This window comes from Atractosteus spatula, chromosome 13 (genome assembly GCF_055471065.1).
Source record: "Atractosteus spatula isolate fAtrSpa1 chromosome 13, fAtrSpa1.hap1, whole genome shotgun sequence".
In the NCBI taxonomy this organism is placed as follows: domain Eukaryota; kingdom Metazoa; phylum Chordata; class Actinopteri; order Semionotiformes; family Lepisosteidae; genus Atractosteus; species Atractosteus spatula.
Window position 1 is genome coordinate 3,474,073 of NC_142718.1, and position 22,739 is coordinate 3,496,811.

Sequence of the window (22,739 nt, forward strand, 5' to 3'; positions counted from 1 at the left end):
CCGTCAAGCAGAAGAATATCTCCAAACATGAAAGTAAGTAAAAGGCGGTATGCAAGCTACAGCCTGCAGGTTTTCGGGACTGAAGACACTCGTTTCCCTTAATTACTGCTAATTCTGCATTTCTTAAAATAGATGCGAGGATGAGGCACATATTCGGTGATCTTTCAGGTTCGCTGACACTTTCTTCCCGGTTCAGGAGCGCTTGCTCCTGCTAGCTCTGTAGGTCCCAGTTCGCCTTTCGCCTCTCACCCTGGAGTCATTCATGTGCGCCAGCTGTCCGGTCTAACTAACGCTCTGACTGCCCCCAACTCCTATCTCTGATCTAGAACACGCGTATAAATAGATCTCAATGGCAAAAATAATATATATTTTTTTTAAAAAGGTTGGGACCTAATCCAAAAACCCTTTGCTGATGTAGTAGATTAAAGAATGAACATCTTAAATACATCTTAGGGACAGGAAGGTAAAGATGATTCGCAATATCTCCGACGGCGTCTGCGAGGCTGGCTCGGACGCTTCCGCGAAGTGCCCCCCTCCCCCTACAAAGAGCACAAGTGATGAAACCCACCGCCTTCGTTCTTGCCCCGTGTCTGTCCTTGAAAGTAGAGTTTGTTCTGCTTTCCTTCGACATTGCGTTTTCTTTTTCGGGGTTGTGACGTACTCAGCCCCCCTACAAACGCCGCAGGAGAACCGAACCGGTCTCGTTCGCTAGTGCTGCGTTCGCGCCGCCTTGTGCTGTTGGAAGTAGCTTCCGAGCTGCCTGAGTTCCTGAGATATAACGGATTATTTTTCGGGTAATCACGGTGTACGGCGAACTTGGCCGGTGGTAGCACATTCTGTGAAGTTCAGGCACTGTGTTACTGGGTGAGGGGATAACAACGTCTGCAGTTTTGTTTCTCTATTTGTCTGGGTGGAGGAGTGGAGATTTTAAAAAAGCGAAAATTAGCCAACAATTGCATTTTCTTAAGAAGAAGGCTTTCGCCGTCATGTAATAATACTCTGTAGCTGTATCGGTTTTTGTTTTGATAACTGAGGCAGTGGTAGAGGAAAGTTTGTCAGTGTCCCTTTTAAATAGACAATTCGCAGAACATTTAAAGTTTCGGCTCGTCTAACTGACATAAACACAGATACGCAGACAATCACACCGGGGCCAATTTTCTACCGGAAAACACCGGAGAACATGCAAACGCCACACAGATGGATCCCCGGGGGTTGATTCCAAGGGCGGCAGACACGTGATCACACGATTAAGGCGCTATATCTCGGGAGAGAAACCAGCTGGGAAGCTACTTTCAACAGCACAAACCGGCACAAACGCAGCACTAGCGAATGAGACCGGTTCGGTTCTCTTGCGCCCTTGTGGGGAGGGGGGCAAGTAACGTCACGGAACCGAAAAATTAAGGCGCTATATCTCGGAAACGAAAGCAGGACAAACGCTACTTTCAACGGCACAGACCGGGGGGGGGGGCAATTTCAGGAGTTTATGATCTCCGGCGGGCGCGCTACACAATACAGTAGTTCTCTCTCCTGGACACAGCTCACGACCAGCTTCTTGACTACAGTCTCGAATACATTCTATGTCTACATACAGTCGTTGCATGAAGTTGTTAAAAGTGTTATTTTCGGCGCCACCAAAACAAAAAAAAAAACTTCAAAATGTTCTCTTTTAGCCATTCCGTGTCAACGTTTTCAATTGTCACCTCCACTTATACTGTACATTGAGCATTTATATATATTTTTTTGAGGACGTGGAAACCACGGCGTTACCCGGTAGCTGCAACTTGAGGGCATCTCTCCACCGTGTCACCGGTGAACTAGAAACTCAGGACAGTTCATTTTACAAGTAAAAGGGGGAGCTTTATAACATCAGCATTAACCGATGCTGCTTCAGTGATAGGTAATCATGGCATAGGAAAAGCATGATAAATCGCCGCCCATCGTTACGAATTCCTACACAGTGTATATATATATTCGTATGAGCTTGACATGCAGAAGTTACATAGTTATATTGTCACAGTCAGGTGCCTCAGCCAGTTGCGGCTGGCATCATCCAAATCGATAAAGTTGCCGGGGCATCTGAAGCGAGGGCAGGAGTATGGGATGTGGTCGGCTGTCTGTTCCTTGCCATCACCGCATTCCCAAGTTGGGTCATCAGTGAGACCCCACTTGTGTAGGGTGGCCCGGAAACGGCCATGTCCGGTTCTTAGTCGGTTCAGCTTGACCCAGGCTTGTCTGGGTAGGTCATTTCCAGCGGGTTTGTTGGATACTTTGTCAATAAATTGTTTCAGTCTGTGGTTGTTATTATTCCACGCGTCTTGCCACTTTTTGTTAGCCCAATTAGTGCCATTGTCGTTGTTTGCTTCTTTCATAAGGCGCCTCATTGTGTTAGAAGGTGAGTGCCGGTTTTCTAATCGGAGGATCGTGGTGTTCCGGTTGCAGATGGCATCGTGCAGCAGGTGGTTGGAGTCATCCGAGGCTGTCTTCATCTGTCTTCTTGGTGTAAGGGGTTAACACAGAGCGCTGCTACCAAAGAAATGCCGCCTGCCGTTTCAAAGGTGTCACTACAACTTTCCGGAACTTGGTCCGCAGGATATTTGATCAGTTTGTGAAGTGAATGTAGATCTTAGGTGCCCTCTGTTCGTATTTTTTTTTTGTCGTGCTCAAATGACGTGTGTGGGTAGTCCCGGGGGACGCAGGTGCTAGGGACATTTCTACTTTTGTGGCAGACTCACGTACTAGAGAACAATACTATGGAAGCCCGTTTCAGCCAGGGAATAAACCGCGCTATGGTATCTCAGAGGTCCGAGTTTCTATCTCGCAATTGCGACTTAAAATTTCAATAATACCCGAGATATAAAGTCGCATTTGCGAGATAAGAAGTCGCAATTCCGAGATTCGACGTCGCCATTGCGAGATACGAACTCGTAACTACGAGACATAAAGTCGTAATTCTAAGATTTTAAGTGGCAAATGCGAGATATAAACTCGGACTTCCGAGATACGAAGTCGCAACTGCGAGATATAAACTCGGACTTCCGAGATACGAAGTCGCAACTGCGAGATACCATAGCATGGATCTTCTTTTGTTTACTCCCTGGTGGAAACGGGCTTCTATAGGGGGCTCCAGTTCAGACAAGAAACAAGAGCAGCTTACATTTCCTCTTAGATACCTGTATGGTCTTTGCTAGCTTGGGCGTGTTAGCTTCAGGAAAACAAAAAAGGTAACCAGGAAAGGAGTATCAGATCCGAGATTTCTTTTAATTCCAATTTTTTTTGTCTGTATTTGTGGCTGGTGCCAGCTGAACAGAATCACTGTGGTCTCTAGCCCTTGCCGACGGTTTTTCCGTGCATCTGCTCGATGTCCGAAGCGCCTTGTTGTTTTTCTTCACCTTTCTGATCGTGGCGGATCTGTTCCAAAACAGGAAGCCAAGCAACTTTCCACCGGGTCCATGGGAATTACCCGTCCTGGGAAACATTCTGAATTTCGACACTAAACGGGCGCATCTGTACATTACAGAGGTAGGGGCGATTCAGTTGAGAGATACGGCTCTTAATTTTTTTCGGTTTGTGTTTGTTAAACCAAACCGTTCAGTGTTCTAAAGAACCGGGATACCGCAGATACTGACTCCTGTAAAAAATCGATATTCACATTGGATGAAAGTATTGTGCTGTAGAAAGTGACCAAATATTCATTGTATTGGACTCGGCTAACAGGTAACTTGCGCGTAACGCGGAGAGCAGTGTGATTCAATTGCGCTATTCAGACAGAGCAAATTAATCAATAATCAGAGCTAATTAATCATAATGGTAATTAAACGGCTAATCTCCGTTCGCAATTCTAAAGTGAAGTGTTTCTATGTGGATGAAAAGGTAAACGAAAGACGAAAGAAAACACATAAATTAAGCTATTATTAAGGTCCTCAGCTGGGAGGACCCTGCTCGCAGCGACAGATTGTAGTATCAGATAAAATGACAATCCTGATGTTGGTGAAAGAAGAGTCGTTTATTTTGCTTGCATACAGGAGAGCAGCTTGCAGAAGTTAGTCTCTCTGAAAGACGTTGCTCAGCGCTTTTTATACTCAGTGACAAACAAGCTTCCTACTTTTGACATAGATGACCAAATCCCTAAAACAAACCATCAGTTCTCATGCAAGCTCAGGTAGAGAAAAAGAACTCCTTATTAGAACTTTTTGTTATTGCTTACAGTTGCAGAGCAGAACATTCAACTTCCCTTTTACTCCATTTAATACATGAGCTGTACTTTTCCACTGACCTATAGATGCCCACTGGTATGTTTCCACTTGCCAGGGTTATAAGCAGTTAGGAAGCTAAAAGATAAGTTTGTGATAAGGATATGTTTTTCCAGGTTAGGCAATCAAATGATTTTTGTTTTAATAATGTCTTGAATACACTGAGAACAAGTGCTAATACAGCAATGCTGATTGTTTCACTATTATTATTTTTTTTAACAAATCTGCTTACATTTGTACCCATCTACAGAACTGGGCTTTGCACTAAAGTGGATTTGAACCTGCAGCCTTTCGGTTACACGGCCCAAATCCTCATCACTGCCCCACACTGTTGCCTAAGTGTGAATGACTGTTTTTCAGCCTGTAATACCCTCTCAGAGACACAATGGCATTAATCAAGTTAGTATGTCGCGCTATGCAGCTCTAAAGACAAGATTTTATCTGTTTTTTTTCTAGGGAAGAGGGTGTGTCTGGGGGAACAGCTGGCTCGAATGGAGCTGTTCCTGTTCTTCACTTCCCTGCTCCAGAGATTTAGTTTCTCTCCTCCTGCTGGAGAAGAGCCCAGTCTGGAATTCAGGATGGGAGCCACACTCAGTCCAAAGGCATTCCGGCTCAGTGTTGTCCCTCGCTGAATGAAAACATGCGGATTATATTCATGGTCAAGTCTTACTCATCAATTCTAATTGACGTCTAAAATGTCATGAGAGAATTAACAGGATCAGTTGCAAGTATAGTGGCTCTCTGATAAGCAAGAAAGCTATCAGAATTTTTAGATCACAGATCACATGTGATCATCAACATTTGGGGGGATTGCGAATAGAAAATAATGGTGCAAGATATTTCACTTGTCACCTATGTATTTCTTGTTGAAAAGAACAAACTCCCACACATGGTCGGAGTATTTGGAAATTAGGTTTTCAGCTCAGATTTGTTAGCCTGAATTGTTTGTGTTTATGAGACTTATATCCAAAAATATTCATTTCCTTCTTGGGTTTTCTTTATCTCTCCTATAAAGTGCTGAAAAAGTGTGCATATCTCTTTACTAATGAGCTTTGGAGTTGAAATAAAAATGTACAAAAGTGCAAAAGTGATTGGTAGCAAATTGTGCCTCACAAAAATGTTACTGTCAATAAGAGAGATCTGACAAGCCACTGCATACCAAACGAAAGCACTGTAAACATGGTTTCAAATTTTAAAAAATGTATATAAAAAATAAAACTTAAACCAATTTTTCAGGCATTCTTGAGATACTGTTCTAAAAAATACATAGTTCTGTTAATTTTCTTTTTTTTTCCATTTTGTCCCCTGGCTTAAATGAGAGATAGTGGCCAACATCTTCTCAAGAACACCTGCAAAAGATCAAACAGATGTCATTATCTGACAGTCACTGCATTATTTACCTTACCAGGGAAGAAGACTAGTTGTGGGACATCTTCAGCTTGAAATGTATCAATAAGGAGTGAAGATTTAAATTTTCCTGGTTTTCATTTCAATCCTCACCTAAACTTTGTCAATTTTTCCAAATGAATGAATTTCTATCCTATTATCATGGATTGGTGACCCCTAGATTCAGGAACTACCCTTTGCTTTGTAGCCAACTACTTTGCCTATTAATTATAAAGGGTGTTGGGACCCTTTATTATAGGTACCAGTGCACCATAGACCAGCAAAAGACACTAGCATTGTCTTATAGGAAGCAATTGCATTTGATTTTGCTTCTAAAGATTGATTAAATTGGAACGTGTGCATTTTTATTTCTGTATTCAGCACTGGGTCATAAATGAGGGATCTAACAGGCTAACATCTTTCAGAATATGAGCATATAACCAACTAGTGTAAATGGCGAAAGACATGAGAAGACTGATAACAATTCAATTCAATTCAGTTTTATTTGTGTAGCGCTTTTTACAATGAACATGGTCACAAAGCAGCTTTACAGATTTCCGGGCCTGAACCCCCAGTGAGCAAGCGTAAGGCGACACAACACAACAAGTCTTGTATGGCCAGCGATAATACTGCGGTTACTGAATGTTAAGCATTTTATTTAATGTCAAAATATTTAAAATATTACAGAGCAACAGGTTATTAACGTACAGCTTAATGCTAAAATGATCAAGTAGAAGAAAACGCACCCGTTTTGTGCATGAAAAGTATTTTACCCCACAGAAATTATTCTTAGAATTATTAAAGGCCAATTCAAGTTTAGGCTATGCAGATATTTCTTACTTTGAATATTGTTTTAATCTTAAAATCAGTTTTCCCACTCTAAATTTAAATTAAGGATATTTTTTTTGCAAGAAATATGGGCACCGCCTATACTCGGAATAATACGGCTGCCCCGGAAGCAGTTCTCTTCGCTTGCCGTCGTCCAGCCATCTTCTTCCTGTTTCATGTTCCTCACCCTGGATGATGAGTGGCGGCGGTGGTGAAGGAGAGAGGTTACGCGGTTTTTAAACAGGTTTTAAAGTAAGCCACCCTTATTTCTTGATTTGCAAAGATTAGGGTTTTTTTTTCCTCACCCTCGTAAACAAAACTTTTCAGGCATCTGTTTCGCCTGTTTGTTTCAGTGTTGCCTTGTGAAAACGAAAAAGGTCATACAATGCAGTCCGCCTCTTGCCTCAGATGAGCTGCTCTGCTCAGTTCTGTCTCCTAAAAGACGAGCTCGCATTCCTGCGTGTAGTAGGGCAGTTCGCTACAGGACTGCGTTTCTAGTTTTGTAAGAAGTGTCACGGGGAAGATTGCATTGAGAAGTCTTTTTTCAGATCTCGCTGCAGTGTACTTATAGCTATGTCTCACACTGAAACGAAAATCCCATTTATTTTAATAAGATAAAGTTATCTTTCCATCAAGTATCCGTTGAGCCCGTTTGTAGTGATGGTAGTGAAGTTCAACTAGCGAGGAAATGCAGCAGAAAAGACGATCAATTTAGGTGATGCCAAAACAAATGTTAAAATCGCCGGTGCCAGAATTTATGAGGTTGAAAAATGTAACGTTTGTTTTGGAGAGGCTGCTCTTTTCTATCGTGCTGAGGTTGCAATTCATAAAATGCATCTACAGTTGCCTTAGATGCATCCAAATTCGGTTCGGATCTAAGCAGGACAGTCACTTTATGACTACCCTGGTTTCAAACGTTAAATTGAAAATCAGCGAACGTTTCAGATGTCAGCTGCAAGAAGCTAAAGTTTAGTCCCTCTGTTAGCGCTGTGGTGAAGACACGACTCTCTTAGACGCCATGAATAAGCAATAGATTTACGGCTCTGTCTATAACGTTCTGATTAAAAACGAATATACGTGTTTAACAATTGTCCAGTGCTAATTGATATTCTGTACTACAAGCCCTTTGAGCCTTGCTCTTTGGTTCAAAGTTAGGTATTTGATCAAACAGCTTGTTTTTGCCAGCCTGACCCTGCCCTCTGACCCCAGGCTACTCTCCCTGTCTGTGTGTCTCGTGGAGAGCAAGCTGGGGTCTGTGAAAAGACACATTCCTAATGCAAGAAATTGTCTATGGCCAATAAAGTGATCTTATCTTATCTATAATTTCTTCAGCAGCACTGAATTTCTGTGTGTCAAGCAGTCTATCAGACGTTCTGAGCTTAAACGGTTTTTCAAAACGTTGCGTCAGACACAGAAGCATACATGGTAGCAGCGAGATAGGCCAAGTGTGTTAAGTCTGGGAATCCGTTTGAGCTTAACCTGAAAAGGCTGCGAACGTTGACTAGGCAAGAGGATGTATGGGTTAGTTACCCAGTGGTTTGCTCAGGTGGACTAGGAACGGGAAGGCTGTGACCCTGCTTTCGAGTGACGTTATTCTGCGCCTCCGTTGCAGGCCGGGGAGAGGAGTGGGGTCTGTTCTCTGGGTCTTCGCCTCTCCGCCGCGACGCTGATGGGTGGCTGGTCTCGCACGGCGGTCCTGGAGCTGTACAGAGCGCTGCTGCGCGCGGGGCACCACCTGCAGCACACCGACCGCAACTACTACCGCCGCGCGGTGGCCCGGGAGTTCCGCCGCTGCCAGGGTCTCACGGCCCCCGGTGACAAGGAGCGCGCCCTGCAGAGGGGCCAGTTCTTCCTCAGCAGCCGGCTGGGCGGCCTGGTCTAGAGAGCCCCCGGGGGGCCGCGCGCGACTGGGGCTGGCTCTGCATGTTCGGGCCTGACGTATCCCAGCAGCCCTTGGCATCCAAGAACCCATGATGCTTTGGGAACACATTTCAGTTGTCAAGAAGATATACTAGACCTGCGCCTGGAAAGAAATACACTTCTGGGACCATCTCTGTGTTTTGTTTTGTTTTTTTGCCCCTGGGTTTTGCTCGTGATAGCCAGTATTTGGAAGGCTGGTACACAGGTTTTCAGTTTTATCGAGGTCTTTGGAACCAAACTGCATGGACCTTTCAGTGTTTTTTTTATTCTTTTTGATTTTTGTAAGTATTTTGTAACCTTCTTCTAATAAGAAAGGACTTAAAATAAGCTTTAAGTATAGAACCCATGGATGGATTATTTGTTTTTATACTTACTGAAGCTCCTCTCCTACAGCTGTACACTCATTAAGCTCAGTGCCTTTTTCCCCCCTCTGTTTTGGGACTGTTAACACTCAGGAACTGTCCTCGATATGATTTATATAAAGATGTCTGGTTGGACAGGAGTCTCTGGAAGACACTGAGGCACGCCCAGTGGAGTGAATAGCTACTGGAAAGGAACTTGTAGGTCAGTAAGGTAAGAAAAACGTGTTACCTTGTCCAGAAACCACATTTCCACATTTCACTTAAAGTGAAAAGGAACATAGATGCATTACATAATGTTCATGAAGTTGCCATATATGCAGGAAAACCAGAAAAACTATAGAACATGCTTTGAGTTTATTGAAAATAAGGACATTTTCTCCACTGGTTCTCAGAGGTAGTGCCCTAAGAATCGCTCTTCAGAAAAACAAGAAGACATTTTACCTCGTGGTAAATTTTAACTGGTTTGTCACCGGTCAGTGTAAGTGATCTTGACCATTTCTGGGCATCTGTCACTCATGAAATCCGACACAGGTCCAGATCCTGTCTGATTTTCCATCCCTGTTTTCCCACGTTCACAGAGTTAGTCTGTTTAAAGCAGTGGAGTCCAGTCCTGGTTCTGGAGGGCCGGTCTGCAGGTTTTCTAAGTCCCTTTAAAGCAGCAGCACTTGGAGGAGGCGGGACAAGCCATCGAATTGGTCCAGTTAAGCCGTAACCAGCTGGTTTAGCTTCAGCGCCGAGTCAGAATGAAAACAGGCAGAGACCCCGGCTCTCCAGGACTGGGACTGCGTGCCCCCAAAGTGAGAATGATTAATTAATAATTGCTTACACTTTTATAGCGCTTTTCTGGACACTCCACTCAAAGCACTTTACAGGTAATGGGGATCCCCTCCACCACCACCAGTGTGTAGCCCCACCTGGATGATGTGACGGCAGCCATAGTGCGCCAGTACACTCCCCACACATCAGCTCTCAGTGGGGAGGAGAGCAGAGTGATGAAGCCAATTCATAGATGGGGATTATTAGGAGGCCATGATTAGTAAGGGCCAATGGGAAATTTATCCAGGACGCTGGGGTAACACCTACTGTTTTCGAGAAACACCCTGGGATTTTTAATGACCACAGAGAGTCAGGAACTTGGTTTTACATCTCATCCGAAGGCCGTCGACTTTCTATAGTACAATGTCCCCGTCACTGTACTGGGGCATTAGGACCCACACAGACTGCAGGGTGAGCGCCCCCTGCTGGCCCCACTAATACCTCTTCTAGCACCAACCTTAGTTTTTCCCAGGAGGCCTTCCATCCAGGTACTGGCCAGGCTCACAGCTGCTGAGCTCCAGTGGGCTGCCAGTTGTGAGTTGCAGGGTGATATGGCTGCTGGCGAAGGAGCAGAGCGAGACGGGACACTCCTGTGTCGGGCAGTGACGCGGTTTGGCTCCTCTCCGGCAGGTCCCTGGGCTGGCGGGGCGAGATGGCGGGGGTGAGCGGCGACCGGAAGGGGAAGAAGGATGACAACGGCCTGGGCACGGCCCTAGACTTTGTGCTGTCCAACGCCAAGCTGGTGCTGGGGGTCGGGGGGGCGGCCATGTTGGGCATCGCCACGCTGGCTGTGAAGAGGGTGAGCGCCCAGCCTGGGGTTACGGGTCTGTCTTGAGGGCGACAGGGTGGTGCAGCGGTTAGCGCTGGGGCCTTGGGTGCTCTTCCGGACCTGTGGGTGCTGTCTGCGTGTCTGTGTTTGCGTCCTGCAGTGGACTGGCGTCCCATCCAGGGTGTGTGAGTGTGTGTGTCTGTGTGCGTCCTGCAGTGGACTGGCGTCGCATCCAGGGTGTACCCTGCCTTGTGCCTGTTGCTTACCGGGATAGGCTCTGGCTCCCCTCCGACCCTGAATTGGAAGAAACTGTTCAAAAATGGGTAGATGGAGAATACCTTAATTGAAAATGATGGAAGTGGCTTGTACACCTGTTCACTTCCTTCTGCAGCTGGGAGGACCAGATTGGCAGCTGGGGAGATAGAAATGTGTGCCCTCGGACTTTTTCAGATGTACGATCGGGCAATCAGCGCCCCTGCCAGCCCCACCAAGATGGACCCAGCGGGTAAAAGGAGCTGGGAGGAGCCTAGCTGGCTGGGGTCGTCGCCACGGTTACTGACCCAGGATATGAAAACCAACATGAGCCGCTCGCTGCAGACCTTACCAACGAGCCCCAACGCGTTTGAACCCAGTAAGCTCCCCCCTCCTCCTCCTCCTCCTCACATTGTGTCCTAGAAAACGTCCTTCGATCTTTGCACTTTTGTGAGTTCAGTCTCATTTTTTTCTGCTGTGATCGGCAACCAAAAAGCACATTTTTCCGTTTCTTTTGCAGAGAAGTCTGAGGTAGCCAGCGTTTTGTGTCAGTTTCAATAAAGTCAAAAGGTGAAATTGGCTTTATTGAAAAAGAAAATCAATTCATGTTTAGATGACTATAACTGATATTATAGTATCTTTTTATAGTATAGGATACCTTTTTAGCCTGATATTTGCCTCTGGCTTAGACATTGGAATATCAGTGAATCTGTCCAAAAATTAAAACCTTTCATTCCATGTGATGTAAGTATTGCTGGACCTTGATAAACTTCTGTTGCAAGTAGGAAGGTTTCGAAAATGAGGTTGTAAGTGTGTTTAAAATCCCGAGACGATGCACTTTCCGACTTCCTGTTTTTGTCATGAAATGATTCTCGTACCATATTAGGGTAATGATGCAGAATTGTGCAGGTGCATTTTTGTTCCAAAGGGATTTGTAGAGATTAGAGGGAGAATCGAACATTAACAGTCAGCAGCTGCTGCTTCAAGATCCCTTACAACAGGACCTTGATTGTCTCATCTGCCGATGACACATTAGGTTAAGCAACACCACATGGTAAGAGCCTGAATTTGACCTAGGAACCTAATGTTGCCAAAACATTGTCACCTCCTCCATGTTTCCCCATCTGTATTTAGCCTATATATATACTTTTTGCTTTGCTTAATTCACAATTCTTAGTTCACAGGCAAGCAGGCCGGAGGATGGTTGCTCCGAGTCTTTAGTGGGTGAAATTCAGACAACAAGTGTTTGTCCTAGAATGTTGTATGCGTTTGTAGCAACCCAAGAAAAAAGCAGGCTGATATTACATGTGCCGGGCAGTGTGCCACACTGTCAGGAAACGGCTGTGGATGTGTAATTGTCATCCTCCGTGTTTTTTTTTATGATTTTGAATAGGGAGCCGAGTCAAGGTGTGTCGGCTGCACAGGAACAGGTAAAGTGTCATTCCGTGCTGCTGCAGGTGACACCTGAAGACGGCTCTGCGGCCTTTACCTGTTCCTTTTAAATAATGTGTTCACCTAGCTGTACATAGCCAGGGTCTGGGAGAAGAGACAGGGAAATATGCACACAACCACATGCCCACATAAAAAATAGCGACACTGAATCAAGCTCAGCTGAAAAACACAGATGCTGTGCATACGCTACCAGTCACAGCTTCTGCTATATCTACGCCTTAGCTGTGGTGACTAAGCTGTTTTACTACAGATTGGTGTGGGTTTGAATTTCTTGTTACTGCGTTGAATTTGGGGCAGTGTTATACATTAAATAGCTTGCTCTTAGTCCAAGCAGGCAATGAGTGACGTAAGCAGTATATATTGGGGAAAACCTGCATCTGTTCTCTGCTTGATTCAGATATCTGGACCTGCAGTTGGCAATAATGTGTTGTCCGTGTATTAAGCTTGGGATAAGGTGATGTGAATGGTTTATAGTGGTCCTCAATGTGCAGTTTTATTTTAAGGCAACTCGGCAAATCATATGAAAATAAGAGGAAATTATTCAAGGGTGATTCAGTTCAGTGTACAGAAGAACAAAGCAGAGTATTATGGGAATGTAATGTGCTTTTCCCCAGGGTTTGCTGCGGAATCTTGTGCTCATCATATGAGTTGAGGTTTTTCCAATCTTCAGTAAAGATCCTCAGTCATGCCAGTTCCTGAGGCTTGTCTCTATACACAGAGACATTCTTGGGATTTTACTGAACTGTATCGTGACTTGTTCCAGATCTAAAGATTGACATATCCCAGCTTTATTCTTGGAGTTGTGAGTCCCAGTCCTTGGTAGCAGATTCCATTTTATCTCGTCGGATAGCACTTGGTTTCCTTTAGTTGTCTGTCGATCTCTTGTGTGCAGTATTTCCAGAATTCTGGATCTTCAGGGTCCATACGCCCAGCAGTGGGTTGTTATTCCCAATCCAGAATGCGGAATATCCCACCCAAACTGGTATTCCAGATAAATCTGAAATATGCTGAGCAACTTGGAAGTCCTCGGCTAATCTCGTCCCCTCTTCCACTCTTTCTCTCCATCTCTTCGTCTTGGCGTCTCTCTGCTCCTCCCTCCTTTTTCTTCTCATTTCCTCGCCACCTCTCCGTACCTCTTGTTTTCCGCCCTGCCTCTTCCTTGCTCGCTCGCTCCCTCTCAGACGCGGTGAGGCGGGCGGCGGGTGTGGGGTCGCGGGGTCGCGGCGGAGGCAAAGCCGACCTCCAGAAGGCGCGGCTGCGGTTCTCGCTGCAGGACAAGCTGTGGGGGTTCTACCGGCGGCGGGTGGCCATCCCCGAGGAGGAGCAGGCCACGGCCCGGCGGGCCGCCGTCGACATCTGCGCGGAGCTGCGCAACTTCCTGCACGCCAAGATGCCCGACATGCCCCTGCGGGAAATGTACCTCAGTGGGAGCCTCTACGACGACCTGCAGGCAAGAGTGGGACACTAGCCGAGTTGCCGCATGGGCTGGGCGGAGCGCTTCCTAATGAATGTGCGCACCTGCACATAGTGACACGCAGAGGGAGAAACCTCAGTGACTCCAGGGATCAGGGGATGGAAAAGAGTCTCCAGCTGCATAGGAGTTTGTTCTTTTTCACGTCTGATTACTGCGGGTTTGGACGATGTCCGTCCGTTCAGATTTACTGGGTATCCCGTACCTGGTGTTGGATTACGTTCTGAAGAACCTGAAATTGATAAAACTGCTATGCAGTAGGACTGCCCTTTCCTCCTTCCGGGGCCTTATGGAGCAATAGTGACACACACAGCTACATTTAGGATCCGTGAAGAGATACAAGCTCCCGCAAAGACAGAGCCAGGTATTCTCTGGATTGGTGAACAGCTTCACTCTTGGTCCGGAGGTGGTCCTGTGGCTTGATTTTAGTACCTTTCGGGAGGTTATTAAATTTGCAGCACCTCAGCCTGAACCACGGCCTGTATGTTAGTTCATCCTTTGCCTCTGTCCCGCAGGTGGTGACAGCAGACCACGCCCAGCTGATGGTCCCTCTGATCCTGGAGAAGAACTTGTGGTCGCCCATCCCTGGAGAGGACACCATCATGAACATGCCCGGCTTCTGGCTGGTGCGACGGGAGAACCTGGAGTACTTCCCCAGGGGCTCAAGCTACTGGGATCGCTGCGTGGTGGGGGGTTACCTTTCCCCGAAGACGGTCCTGGAAGCGTTCGACAGGGTGGTGGCCGGCTCGATCAACTGGCCGGCCATCGGGAGCGCGCTGGATTACGTCATCAGGCCCGTCGTGCCCTCGGAGACGCTCACGCTCGAGGTCCAGTACGAGGTGGACCGCCGGCTCTTCGTCGACTTTCTCCCGCTGGTGGTGATCGGCGACGCCGTCACGCTGGTCGCCAAGCCTCACCGGCAGGCGGAGCGCTACGAGAACCTGTGGCGGCAGAGCTTCCGCGCCGCCGAGACGGCCCGCCTCCGCGGCCTGGACCAGGAGGACGGGGGCTGCCGCGGCCTGTGCCTCAAGGTGGCCAAAGCCGTGTGCAAGCTGAACCCTTCGCTCCACAGGCTCAGCTCCGCCCAGCTGACCAACGCCATCCTCCTCCTGAGCGAGAGGGAGGGGGACTGGGCCCAGGACGCGCTCGCCGACCGCTTCCTGCAGCTCCTGCGCGAGCTGGTGGGCCATTTGGAAGCCGGCCGCCTCCCCTGCGCCCTGGCCCGCAACGTCAACCTCCTCTCGGAGCTCACCCCCGAGGAGGTGGACGAACTGGGGTACACTCTCTACTGCGCCCTCTCCGAGCCTGAGGGCCTCCTGCGGACTGCCTAGCGCCCCTTCCCCTACCCCCTCCGGCCCAAGGCGAGATCTTTAACGAAAGGGCTGCTGTCTCCCCCAAAATGTCAACCGCATACTGTGTTAATATTCAGAGTGTTGACCAGCTGGTAGAGTTGGAGGGGTTATTGTCTTTGTTCGGGTATCGCGGGAAGTGTGCACTAAATGGCACTACTGCTGCTTTCCTTCTTCCATTCATTTGATAACATTCATTTCGGTTGACTAGATTACATTTGCGCTTAGTCATTTTCTAACGTACCTCACGGGCCCTCTGTGAATTAGCAGGGTGAAGGACAAGCTCAGCTGGTGTGTATGAAGCTGTGGTGCATTAGGGAGTGACTCAAACCTGAGAGCTGTTACACAGAAAAGCATGAAAAGCTGTGCTTATGCAGACTGGGGGGGGGGGTTTATTTAAAGCAGCAGGGAATGCCATACTGGTTGTGGGCACAGGGTTTTCATTGTGGGTGTTAAAATGTCTTGTGGAGGCGATGTTGATGAAGGCCCAAAGCTGGGCTTTTTAATTTGCAGTGCGTTTCTGTTGTACTTGTTACTTCCAGGCAATCAAATGAAAAATAAATCTGTCTGACAATGATCAGAGTGAGGTAATAAATACCTTTCAGTGATACAGCACTGTTTCTACTTAAAGATGGCAAAATGTTTTATAGGTAGGAAAGGGCTTCATTTATTTCCCACTGATGTGCTGTTCTGCGGAGGCAGGTGGCAACTACTACTATTTTTTTTTATCAGCACTTACTACAGATATGCTGCAGCGCAGGGTGAGGTATTGGTTAAATGAACCAAGGAGGTGTTATGCTGAATTAAGAGAGCCTGGCTTTGCTTTTATTCAGAAGAAAAGTCCCTTTCTGGTGCCACTAGATCTCTGCTGTTATGTGCAGTGTTCCGCTGTTCCTTCTGTAATCAAGTCAGCGTCTTGATCAAGTTGTTCAATTATCCCAACCTGCCATTTGTGGTGGGAAATACAATCCCTGTTCTCCTGCAGGGTGTCCTTCTTCCTGGCACCTTAAAATAGTTGGTAGCCAGGTTCTCAACTGTACTGTGTGATTGAAAGGCTATGGGCGGAGTGTTGGCTCTGTGGCTGAGGATCTGCGCCTGTGGCTGGAAGGTTGCCGGTTCAAATCCCACGGCCGGCAGAGGAATCCTACTCCGTTGGGCCCCTGAGCAAGGCCCTTAACCCCCACTGCTCCAGGGATGCTGTACAATGGCCGACCCTGCGCTCTGACCCCAAGCTTCTCTCCCTTTCTGTGTGTCTGATGGAAAGCAAGCTGGGGTATGCAAAAAGATTGATTCCTAATGCAAGAAATTGTATATGGCCAATAAAGTGATCTTAAAGAACTGCAGAGAACCTCTTTGCATGCCAGAGCTTGGAGAGCCGAGCTAGGCTAGGTGTGTATGTACATGTGTACAGTCTTCGAATTCCTCTCCTCCCACCTCTCCCAGCTCTCCAGCAGTCCGCACCGTGTTACTTATCTCCGGCGTTGACAGCCCTGCGGCGTTTTTCTTGAGCCCCAGCAAGCCCAGAGAAACAGCACGCTGTCCTCCGTTTCTTCTGAGGAAGAGAAGGACAGCAGTGAGCTTTATCGAAGACCCATAGGGAGAGACGTCTGCTGCAAGCAGGGAGGATACAAGGGCAGGAAGTGGAAGCTGCATATTGTGCCAAAGATGCCTGTGGCCGCTGACCCAAAGATAAAGCTCAGCAGGATCCGCCTCCGCTCAAACTCATCTGTGTCTTCTGAGGTCCTGCTTAAGAACGTGTTGCCATTCTTGATGTGGGCCACTGGCAGAAATTGGGCTGGTTCTAGTCTTCTTGACTAGGGAGGCTTGGTGCCCTGCTTTGCTTCAGATTGGAATTGAGGGTGGGAGGGAGAGATGAAGCCTAACAGATACCGCAGGTGCTGATAGGAAAAGACACGAGTGACCCCTCATTTTCAATGTGGCTTGCCCTCAAGGGGATCCCCGAGTTTGACGGAGACGGGGAGCTATGCCTCTTGCATTCCAGGTTTGTGTTCAGTTGTGAATTAGTCTGAGGTTTCCGTCTTCCCCCCCCCCTGAACAAAGCCGTGGACTCAGAAAAGTAATCCCCTAATTCCCAGTCGCCTGCAGCCTTCCAATTAGGTGTTCCGTTGCAATTTGTGGAATTAAGGATTGCAACGTGCCTCTGAAGAAAAGGGGGTCCAGTTCAGGTGCAAGATTTTTTTTCCTGTTTTAGTGTTCATGTCTGGAAGGTTTTAAACTGTATTTTACTGCATGATTGCTGGTGCCTGGAAGAGTTTGATTGCAAATTATGGGTTTTGTTTGTGTGAGAGGGGGGACTTTTTTATTAAACTCCTTGCACCTTGCACAGCAAGTTCAGTATTTTTATATTTATTGTACAGGCAAAGATGCGTAATGACTAGTATTTGTCTAGATTGTAGTCAGACACACCAGTTCTAGTCTGTGTTGAGAACGTTAACTTTAGTGTTGCAATATGAATTGAACACTATGCACTGACTGCTACGAAAATACAGGAATTGTACAAATGAGTATTTTTCGTCTTTTATGTTACCAGTTCCTTTGCTTGTTTCATGCGGGCGTTGTGCGCATTCTGTTTTTAAACCCCGGTCAGTTTTACGGCAGGGAAAGAAGGTTCCAGGAAAGGTTTCTAGAGTTGTAAAGGTTTGTAGAGTGCTTTGTAAGTGGCTTTTGCTGATCAACCTTTTGGAATTATTGCAGAAACGGTTTAACATGGAACTATTACTTGGTTGGGTAGGAACAACAATAGAGGTCCAGCACATCCTTGTCCATTTTGAATGCCATCATCACCATGAAAAATATTCCACAACGGGGTGTCTCAGCCCCTGCTCACAATTGTCTCCATTGCAGCTGGTAACCCTCTTGATGTTATTCTCATGACAACATTTTAGACAGTTGATTAGTAGTTGAGCAGAAGATCACAGTTGTGGAGTGTAAATCTGCAATAACTGGCCAGTGTTAATTTAACTGCAAATTCAAGTGTCCTTAAGGGCTGAGGTGAAGGTCAATAGATCCAGTGGGTTTGGCAAGCTAGAAGTACTACAGTTAAGGCCAAGGATGGCAGCCTTACACGCAGATCCCTGTGACGTGAATCGGAGTCATGAGCTCTCCTTTGAAATGCATAACCTGGGTGCGTCTCTCCGCTGCTGGCAGCATTCTCAAATGCTCAGATGAACCCAACCGGTCTTCCAGCTGGCCCTGGAGTTCAGTTTGCTCTCCAGCTTAACCGTGGGAAAAGCAGGTGGCCGTGTGTGGCACGCAGACGAGATAGGGATTGTGTTGGTTCAGTTTGGGCTGTAGAAGGAGCGATAAGGTCCAGATCCCAACAGTGCAGGACCATGTACACGTGTCCAAGTCTTTGTGGGCTGAAAACACCCTGATTTCCTTGTGTTTTCAGTTTAAATAAGATGGCATTTTATTAACATTCAAAGCAGGTGCATTTATCTGTCTACTCACAGATCAATGCGTCTTCTTGTTCTACCTCTGTTCCAGGAGAGCTCCTACCCAGCATGGTTCATAGGCAGACAATAAATGATCTATTTCTATAAGACCTGTAGCATTTGAGCTGGAACCTGGAGATGATTTGAAACAGTCTGCAGAACGTTGAACCATCCTTGAACCGATTTCACTCGGTAGGAAAAATAACTTGCTGAACTGATCATTTACTTGCAAGTGTCTGTAATCTCAGCAACAGGAGATTCAGGATAACCTGTGGGGTTAGTTGGATTGGGGCTCTCCAGGGCTAGGCTAGGAGACCTGCTTCTACTGGACCTGTTTTTTCTACGGAGCAGAGGATGGAGAGATGCGATCTTCAGGCTATCCAGCAGGGGGCGACAGAAACATTGGCAAACGTTGTCCCCAGACAATCTGCTGGTCGTGTGACCTGCTGTTTCCACATTGAAATGTATTAACTTTCTTTCTAAGGCCTAAGGTTCAGTCTGTTGCTGCCCCCATCACACCTTTTTATTTAAGCCAGAATAACGCAGGACCTCCAGAATGGAGTGGGCTGAGGAGATGCAGGGTAATCAGTATTTTGGTTGTGGTTCAGATGTTTTGTTCGGTTCATGTTCTGTTCATACAGTGCATACTTTTGAAGTTTCTCATTTTCTTGATTCTTAAAGCTGGGTGGGCCTTAAGTTATTATATAAAGAACTGAAAGTCATTTTAAAAGTTTGTCTTGCAAAACTGCTCTCAAATCATGGTTCCAAATCTCTTCTCGGCAAGACTTGGTGCTATTTGAATCATTTACAGGAGCAGGATCTATATCAAACTCTTAGTACAAGTGACTCATACTGCAATTTTATTCCTAAATTGTAGTAATACAGATTGTACTTGGTGTTGCTGTAAAATGGAAAATGAAAAAACCACTCAACAATACAAGAACAACGTCCAGATACTTTGGTGTAAATATATTTATATCTAACCAAGTCAAAGAGTGCGATTGAGCCAAACTGTACAACATTTTCAGTTAAATGTGCTGTGTAGGTCATGGCTGTCAGATGCAAACGTGTCTTTTGAGTGTTTCTGTGTAAATGAAGAACTAGCTTCAGAAAGCAAACGTGCTTTTCCGATCCTCCTGCAGTACAGGAAAGGATTTACTTTCTACGGCTTTCAAAAGTATGCATAGCTAGGACGGGAAGGAAAACGGGAAGCAAGCCTAAAAAAAATGTGGAATGAAAACTACACACGAGAATGGTTTTTATTATATTCTCATTTCTGTTTTGCTCTATAATAATAAAGGTGGATTGAGGAGAGAATACTGTATATCCCATGTTTGTCACCCACGAAAGATATGCGGTTCTCAGTTAAATATGAAATAAATGAAATTTAGTGGCTTATAAATAATGAAAATTGTGGCTTATTTTCATCCTGTCCTCTCGATCTCCACCTAGGGTTAGGATAAACCTAAGCATTTCGGTGACGTTGAAGTGTGGTTGAATTCAGTAGCAATATGAGACCCCTTTGTGGTGTTTCAGTGCATCTTATGATTTTGAAAATATAGGATTCTGCTTTACAGAGAAATGAAACAGTGATGCATCCCATCTACGTTATTGGAAATTGAGAATGGGTATGAGCGAGAGGTATTGACTTCAACAACATGGCTGGGGAGCTTGTACCACACTCCCACCACCCTTGGAGTAAAGAAGTGCCCGTGAATCTCTCTGTTCCCGATGAAACAGGTCCTTGCAACTTCCAGGGGCCTCTTGAAGGCTTGCAGTGATGTGCCTCGCCTCCATCTGGCACTGAAGCTACTGGGCATAGCTGAAGAGCTGGCAGGACAAGTCAGATGTATAGTGTCTCAAGGTGCAAGCCCACAGGTACCTCTCTGTTCCCTCATTCTCCCAGAGGTGAGGCACCGGGATCGTTGCCGTGTGCCCAGATGTGAAGACACAACTGGCAATTCCAAACTGAGAGGGTTTGAAAAAAAAAATGTATTCAAACATCTTCTGTTACAGGGCAATTCAGAACTAAAGCTGTCCTTCAGCCGTTGTCAAAATGGACTAAATTCTTGAAATTCACTTAAGCTCAAGCACAGAGGTTTTTAGTCTTTTAAAACATTTATGTCAATCACGATGCTGTTTTGAGCTACAGAGAGATAAACATGCCCATATGTGTGTGTTTCCCTCCAACATTTTCCTGCTCGTAAACCTCAGAGACTCCCTCGAGCCCATCCCATGCCTCTAGCACGTCTGTTCCACCTTTACAAGAACTCCGCGGTTTCCTTCACTAATTGCATTTAAAAACAAGACTAGTTACTGCAGCATACTCCTGTCATAAGCATTGCAGGAGCTGCAGTGAGATAGCTGCTCACTGCTGGGTGTGTGCTCTCTATCTCTCTCTCACATTCCTCTGCCTTCTGCTGTACATTGCTCTCTGCCTGTCTCAGCTCATCCCTGCACCTCTGGTTAACTGCAAGTTAAATTCAGGGCTGAACAGCAGCTGTAATAATAATTGCTTACACTTACATAGCGCTTTTCTGGACACTCCACTCACAGCGCTGTACAGGTAATGGGGATCCCCTCCACCACCACCACCACCAGTGTGCAGCCCCACCTGGATGATGCTCCAGTCCTCTCCCCACACACCAGCTCTCAGTGGGGAGGAGAGCAGAGTGATGAAGCCAGTTCAGAGAGGGGGGTTATTAGGAGGCCATGACTGCTAAAGGCCAGGGGGAAATATAGCCAGGACACTGGGGTACCACCCCTACTCTTCAAGAAACACCCTGGGATTTTTAATGACCACGGAGAGTCTGGACCTCGGTTTTACGTCTCATCAAAGGGACGGTGCCTTTTTACAGCAGCAACCTTCGGCTGTAAACGAAAATTAATTCAGAAAGCACCACATGCAGGCAGCATGAAGTTTCGTTCTAAATATGAGTCACGCTGACTGTAAAGATGGCCGCATGATGAAGGGTGTACTTGTGGACCTTCACTGCTCACTATCCTCGGATGTACTTATAAATTATCTACACGTAACCTCGGACGCCACAAAAAACTGCAATGCATCAAGCCTTGTTTAAGATGGTACTATAATGAATGCAAAAATAAACGAGATGCCTATTGAAAGGGATTTCTCGCATTACACAGAATACATAGAATATGAAAAGTTCAGTGACAGTGAAAATCATCATTATCGGATTAATCCAAGTACTATGTGTCTGTGAGTGGGCGCATGTAGTGCAGAGCAAATGCTTCGTTTCATTCTAGTTTCGCTTGTTACAACTACAGCCGTTTTTGGTTGCTAAACCGTGTCACGGGTCCGTTACAAATTGCTACAGACCTCTTCAGGGCTGATACAGCTCTTCTGCTTTTTCAGTGTATCTGGATTACAGATCGTGTTCCTCGAGGCCAGGAAAGAAGGGAGGGTGTAATTGTAATGTTGCTCCTGGCACTGAGAAAAAAAAATGTAAATAAAAAAAGCCGATTGCCTAGTCAGGAGCCGCCCACTGTACGAGGAAATGTGCGTTAACTCGAATGCGAACAGTGGGATTCGCTGCCTTACCTCTCTATTCTAAAATCTCAAAGTTTGTGTGTGCCGTGTGACGTCTGCTTTCCAGCAGTCGGAAGAGCGTTCTGATTGCTTTTCTCTGTGTTGGTGGTCCTTTGATGTTGGATATGACGTCTGTCAGACTCGGCATTAACGGCATTAACTGCGGGGATCCGTTTATAGAGGGTGCTGTTATACGCCTATGCAGATTCGCAGCTCCTTAGACTGCTTGGAAAAGGATTAATTTCAACAGGGGTAGTTGTTTGTTTTTTACACTACTCTTATACTCCCAAATAATCTTACACGCCAAACCAGTCACGCCTTTTGTATGCCGGGCAGCACCAGCAGCGACCAAGACTTTTTATTTTTTTCCCCAAAGAGGGGGGTGTTTTCAGACTATTTTTTCCTGCCCATCATGCTCCGGCTGATCTGCAAAACGGATCCAGTTTTCGCCCTGCTCCTCCGTTGAGGGGGGGGGGGGGGGGGGCACACGCACTCATCGTGGGCCAGTTCCGCCTTCTCCAGGACCGGGTTTGTGTGTTCCTGCCGTTGCAACACGTTAACCATCACTTGTCCTTCCTTACAAACCCAAGACAAAATGGTTTTTCTACCGGCCAGGACCCGCGGTTTTTATGCCCCTTCTGCTCCAGATCCGTGAAAAAAAAAAAAACAACAACTCCACAACTTTCTTTTTAACCGGTCGGGCGATGGGGAAAGTGCGCTGTCCAGTGTCTAGACAAGAAGTAATAAAACACCAGCCCTCGACGACTCGAACTGGCGCTGGGAACATCATGGAGATAGATAACCCCACGTTTAATAACGCCTCTTTTGCCTGGTAAAGGATTTAGTATTTATCCCTGTATCACCTCCTTTTTTTCAGTG

The 22,739-nt window shown here is 46.4% G+C and overlaps 2 protein-coding genes across 4 annotated transcripts; both read left to right on the plus strand.

Moving 5' to 3' along the window:
- The first annotated feature begins 6,626 nt into the window (after nucleotides 1-6,626).
- Nucleotides 6,627-19,721, plus strand: mief1 (mitochondrial elongation factor 1). Of its 3 annotated transcripts, XM_088931103.1 has the most exons (6): nucleotides 6,627-6,716; nucleotides 8,077-8,957; nucleotides 10,193-10,361; nucleotides 10,782-10,962; nucleotides 13,217-13,485; nucleotides 14,022-19,721. In XM_088931103.1, exons 3-6 carry the CDS (start codon nucleotides 10,215-10,217, stop codon nucleotides 14,835-14,837), a joined length of 1,413 nt encoding a protein of 470 aa, XP_088787229.1. In that variant the 5' UTR covers nucleotides 6,627-6,716; nucleotides 8,077-8,957; nucleotides 10,193-10,214; the 3' UTR covers nucleotides 14,838-19,721. The 3 variants fall into 3 exon arrangements, with proteins under 3 accessions (XP_088787229.1, XP_088787231.1, XP_088787232.1); XM_088931105.1 differs by lacking the exons at nucleotides 8,077-8,957; nucleotides 10,193-10,361 and having other exon boundaries at nucleotides 6,658-6,716; XM_088931106.1 differs by lacking the exons at nucleotides 6,627-6,716; nucleotides 10,193-10,361 and having other exon boundaries at nucleotides 8,824-8,957.
- On the plus strand, nucleotides 8,134-8,346 carry LOC148821671 (mitochondrial ribosome and complex I assembly factor AltMIEF1-like). The gene has a single exon (XM_088931107.1). It carries the CDS (start codon nucleotides 8,134-8,136, stop codon nucleotides 8,344-8,346), a length of 213 nt encoding a protein of 70 aa, XP_088787233.1.
- Nucleotides 19,722-22,739: the final 3,018 nt, after the last annotated feature.

Excerpts from the sequence above, each read along its gene's own strand:
- LOC148821671 (XM_088931107.1), top strand. The coding sequence starts at position 8,134 with ATGGGTGGCTGGTCTCGCACGGCGGTCCTGGAGCTGTACAGAGCGCTG.
- mief1 (XM_088931103.1), top strand. The coding sequence starts at position 10,215 with ATGGCGGGGGTGAGCGGCGACCGGAAGGGGAAGAAGGATGACAACGGC. Across the intron at positions 10,362-10,781 it reads CCACGCTGGCTGTGAAGAGG|ATGTACGATCGGGCAATCAG; the intron begins GTGAGCGCCCAG and ends GGACTTTTTCAG. Across the intron at positions 13,486-14,021 it reads GCCTCTACGACGACCTGCAG|GTGGTGACAGCAGACCACGC; the intron begins GCAAGAGTGGGA and ends TCTGTCCCGCAG.